The sequence below is a fragment of the Olea europaea genome, unplaced genomic scaffold, assembly GCF_002742605.1.
Source record: "Olea europaea var. sylvestris unplaced genomic scaffold, O_europaea_v1 scaffold3256, whole genome shotgun sequence".
Classification (NCBI taxonomy): Eukaryota; Viridiplantae; Streptophyta; class Magnoliopsida; order Lamiales; family Oleaceae; genus Olea; species Olea europaea.
This window is the reverse complement of record NW_019251448.1, coordinates 13735-18785: the sequence shown is the minus strand read 5'-3', so window position 1 is coordinate 18785 and position 5051 is coordinate 13735. Positions and strand designations below refer to the sequence as shown.

Genomic DNA, 5051 nt, shown 5'->3' with positions numbered 1-5051 from the left:
TCCTGTGTAATACTTCACTGTTTTCAGTAAAACGTCTATATCATGTTTTCTTGGAAAATTTTCATATTTTAACCTAGAAAACTATTTGAAATTATCTTTCTAATGCCACAAATTTCATGTAAAACGGAGTTGGGATGAATTTTATAAAAATTGTCAAACTTGCTGCCTCAACTAACCTTGATAGTGCCGAGGCCGTATATGTAAAGTATAATTTATTGTTGACATGCACTTTTGTCGGCTATCAAATTTAATAAGAATTATTTTACCGAGTTGAAAATAAGTTCTTAACATGAAATACTTCTATTTAAGAGTATTTACATATACCAAAGGCAGAAGCTATTATGTTTAGTACGTGACCCTCGAAGCGTAAGTTCGGGGCGTCACACACCATGGGCAATCAACTCTTCTTAGCTGTGGTTTGGTTTCAAATGAGGACACTAACACATTTGTTTGGTTGTTTCGAACATGGCTAGAATGCATGAATGGTCAAGCTCCTAATGGAATTATTACAGATCAAGATCGAGCTATGCAAAATGCTATTTAAATTGTTTTTCCTAAGGCGAAGCATAGATGGTCCTTGTGGCACATACTAAAGAAGTTCCTGTAGAAGTTTGGCTATCACAAAGCCAAAGGTCCAATAATGCATGCTAGACGTGTTAGTCTACGACCCATTAAGCTGTGAAGAATTTGAGGAAGGCTGGTTGAATATGCTTGATCAGTTTGAATTGCGAGATCATGATTGGTTGAGTGGACTCTATGAAGAGAGAAGTCGTTGGGTACCATGCTTCCTAAACACTAAATTTTGGGCAGGTATGTCAACCACACAAAGGAGTGAGAGCATGAATGCATTATTCGACGGCTATGTGCATTCGAAGACTTCTTTGAAGCTTTTTGTAGAGCAATAGCGTTGAGAAGTAAAGTGGAGAAAGAATTTCAGGCTGATTTCAGATCATTTTTGCAAATGATTCCATGTGTCACTAAGTACGATATGGAGAAACAATTTCAAGATCTGTACATTATCACGAAATTTAGAGAGTTCCAACAAGAGTTCACGGGAAAGGTCTACTGTGATGTCTTATCTGCGACAGACTATCCCGAGGGAACTAAGTATGAAATACGTGAGAATATCATTCTTAGTGGAGGAATGAAGAAAAGAATATTTATAGTGAAATTCCTTAGAGACAGTTCTGAGGTTGAGTGCAATTGTCATTTGTTTGAGTTTCAAGGTATCATTTGCAAACACTCAATATCAGTTTTAATTTGGAATGACATACGGCTTCCTGAGAAATATGTCCTGCGAAGATGGAGGCGAGATGTTAGTCAACCATATATGCGGGTCCCAGTGACATACGATAGTTTGGTTTGTACAGCTGACCAATTAAGGACGAGAGGTTGTGTCTCGCTTTTATGACAGACTTGATAGCACCGAACGAAGAACAATCCAATCATCTATTGGGGTGGATTGAATCCCAAACAGACCAATTATCTAAATAGAATTTTGGTCACTTGGTTGTGCACGTACCTGAAGCTCAAAATGATGAAAGCATCCACATTTTGGACTCGAAGCTTACGAAAAGAAAAGGTGCCCCCGGAAAGTTGCTCATAAGAGTCCAATGGAGGTGAATTCAAAAAAATCAAAGGGTTGAAAGAAGGTCTTACTATCTCTGCATTACTCTTATCTCAATTGCCTTTTAACCAACTTATTGTTTACATCATGTATAGGTACAAGTTCAACACTTTCGCTTAAGTGTAGTAGATTGGAAGAAAATGTCGTGCACACAAAAAATGATGACAAGGCCAAAGATCACTGCATTTCATCTTCTCAAACACGCCAACTTGTTGTAATGCAAGAGAGCGTTGTTGTTATTGAATGTTTGTAGGGAGAATCTATTATTTTGAATGTCTTCTTCTACACTAAAGACGTTCAACCTGTTTCTTTTGATGTGGAAGATTTACAGCCCGTTTCTTTTGATATGTAACATGAGGCAGAATGACTCAGAACTCTTTAGATAGCTATCCAAAGATGTCCTACATGACTCAGTACTTTGATTACATGAACCGTGCTAAAAAAGGTCTGTCAATTTTCTGGGACGAGATTGATAGGTGGAAGTCATGAAAAAGAGACTTTCTCTTCGATTCCAATCAGTAAGATATAGAAAAGTAACATAAAATTTACACATACTGAAGGGATGAAGCCAATGTCTATTTTGTTTATGTTATTTGTGTGAGAAATGCAAATCATGTTCATAGGGAAACTGAGTTTCTTTGTTTTTATGCTTTTATCAGTATGTTATGCACATTAAAGTTTGGGAACTGTTTGACCCAGCTTTCCTAATGTGTTTAACTACCCAATTCCATGATCTTATGTGGTTTCAGGTATTATCTGTGTTGGAGGTGATGGAATCGTGAATGAGGTTTGGAGAACTATCATTTCCATTCATGCTTGTTCATTCATGTGATATGAATGAGTGGAGCACTTTTGTACGAATTTGGTTCTAGTTTTTGGGTGTAAATTTTGTAATAACATTATTAAGGTGGCTGAAATTGTCTATTATTTTGTAATATTCAGGTTGTAATATTTTGTAAACTCGGGCAGAATCTAAATGTTATGTGGCTCGAATTGTCTATTACGACTTTGTCCTTTCATGTCTATTACGGTTATGAATGGATTGCATGTATAGATACTGTGGGCTACGTCAAAATAATTGATATCGAGACAAAGTCAAAATAAGGACATTACAGGAAAGGCATGAAAATGTAATCAACAATAATCTTAGTTAAGCATGTAAAGTCTCTAATCCTGTTTTTCTCTCTAAATTATACCCTGGCAGTCACTTGGTTCAAAAAAGATAGAATTGTTCTCAACTGAGTATTTACTTACGGTGAAAAAAATTTAAAAAGAAAGGAAGGAACATTGATCCTATGGAGAGATCTCAGTGTTTTTGCATGCCCATTTGCATTGAAGCAAAAGTCCTATTAGAATCAATGGTCAAATAATACGCCCAAAATTTAAGCATTTCAAGCATGAAGTGAACATAAACATAGAACTGTGGAATTAAAATGTGGCTCAGCATTAACATAAACATAATGTCGTTGAAATATCCGATTACATAAGTTCAACCGGTAGCTACAACTACATAAGACATGTAAACATAAACATAAACATAAACATAAAAATTCGCTCTCCTCCCTACGCTTTTCCTTGGCAATATCTTCTAATTTTCCCTTTTCCTTCCGGATAGTTATGTTGAATGATATCTCAACATCCTCTTCCTCTATCTTTAATTCAGCAACACTTTTCAACAAGTCATCAATTATTACTTTAGCTTTGTTTGGAGACGTCCCAACGGGGCTTGATTGCATTCCATCACAATAATTATTAGACTCTCCTTCAAATGGCAAGGGTTTCTTCTTCGAGGACTTCCCGTCATTCCAGTTGAAATATCCACAATCTTTTGTACAACACAAGAATATTCAGCTTATGTTGTTCGTCTTCTTCTCAACCTCCATCACTTTTACAATTCCTTGTGAACAGTTAGGACATTGTTTTTTTGGACAGTCATACAGTTGATGCCCAGGATCTCAACAACTACGGTAGATACCCCTATTCTTTCCAACCATTCAATATTACAGCTGCGGAAATAGCATAATCTAAGTTCATATGAAGATCTAAGGTCACATGAAGTAGCATAATCGAAAGATGGCTGTATAGCTGAATAGGGACGACAAGGTCGTGGTAAGATGTAGCTAAAAACTGAACCACAAAAAACAATTTCTGTACAGTAAATCGCCACTCTAACAAGATCACATATAACCAAATAAATACGACAGCAGTCAACAGTGTTTGTGCCTTGGTGACTTCCCGTCTAAATGGCAGGGGAAAGGAAAATCGTGCAGCTAAAACCCATAAAGACATCGTACAACTAAAACCAAAAAAAAAAAGGAAAAAAAATAATAATAATAAATTGCTGTTAGATCTCGTGAAAACAGAAATCCATTTTAGAAGAAGAGTAAGCTGAATCATACCGTTGTTGAAGATATAGGAGTTGATCTGTGACCAATTAGGGAAAACTAAAACCCAAAAACGGAAATAAAAGGTTATCTACCAAACAAAAATAGAAACCCACTCATTCTGGGGATTGATAACTAATACCGTCGTCGGGAGCGAGTTTAATTTTGGACTGCGTTGAAGATACTGGAGTCACCGGGAATGGGGTCTCCTTCGATGAAGAAGCGTATTTGCCCGGAACGAGTGAATGAAAATGAGAAGGAAATGTCTATACAGTAGGGCTAATTTCAATTTGAATTTGTTGGGTTTTGCACATTTTTTCAGCATTTTTTATTGTTTGGTCTTGTGCCCACTTATGGTGAGAAATTGGGTGAAAAAAACGCCACATCAGCATTTTGGACACCTTTATCGATTGGTTTATGTACCCATAGCATTAATGGTTTATGAAAAAAAAGCCACATCAGCAATTTGAACGATAAGCAAATTTTTTTTATGAGTTTTAACAAAAAGTCTAGTGATAGCTTTTCCAATCTTGAAGCCATTTGAGAGTAGAAATTTGCTCAAACGTTTATACCAAACTCTAAGTGCTTGTTTCAAACCCTAAAGAGCATTTCTAATTTTAAAAACATGATTCGAATATTTGCGATCTTTATGACTGTGGAGTTGTTCGAAAAAAAATTCATCTTAAATAAAACCATTTAGAAGTGCACTTTTAACATCCATTTGATAGAGAGTGAAATTTTTATGACAAACATTGCAAAAAGCATGGGAATAATTCTAACCTAGCAACCGATGCAAAAGTTTCCTCGTAATCTATGCTTTCTTCTTGATTGTAACTTTGAACCCCTAATCTAGTATTGTTACGTACAATAATCCCATTTTCATCTATTTAATTCTAAAACCCATTTTGTATCAATTACGGTTTGATCATTTGTTCAGGCAACTAAATCCAAAACATAATTTTCTTTCAAATTGGTTTAGTTCTTCTTGCATTGCTTGTATCCAAAATTCATAAAAATCGGCCTTTTTGAAATTTTTGGGT

At 35.8% G+C, this 5051-nt stretch overlaps 1 protein-coding gene across 1 annotated transcript; it reads left to right on the top strand.

The window, feature by feature from the left end:
* Nucleotides 1-644: 644 nt before the first annotated feature.
* LOC111385696 (protein FAR1-RELATED SEQUENCE 5-like) lies at nt 645-1411 on the top strand. The gene is made up of 2 exons (XM_023010117.1): nt 645-810; nt 876-1411. The coding sequence occupies exons 1-2, from the start codon at nt 645-647 to the stop codon at nt 1409-1411; spliced, it is 702 nt and encodes a 233-aa protein (XP_022865885.1).
* Nucleotides 1412-5051: the final 3640 nt, after the last annotated feature.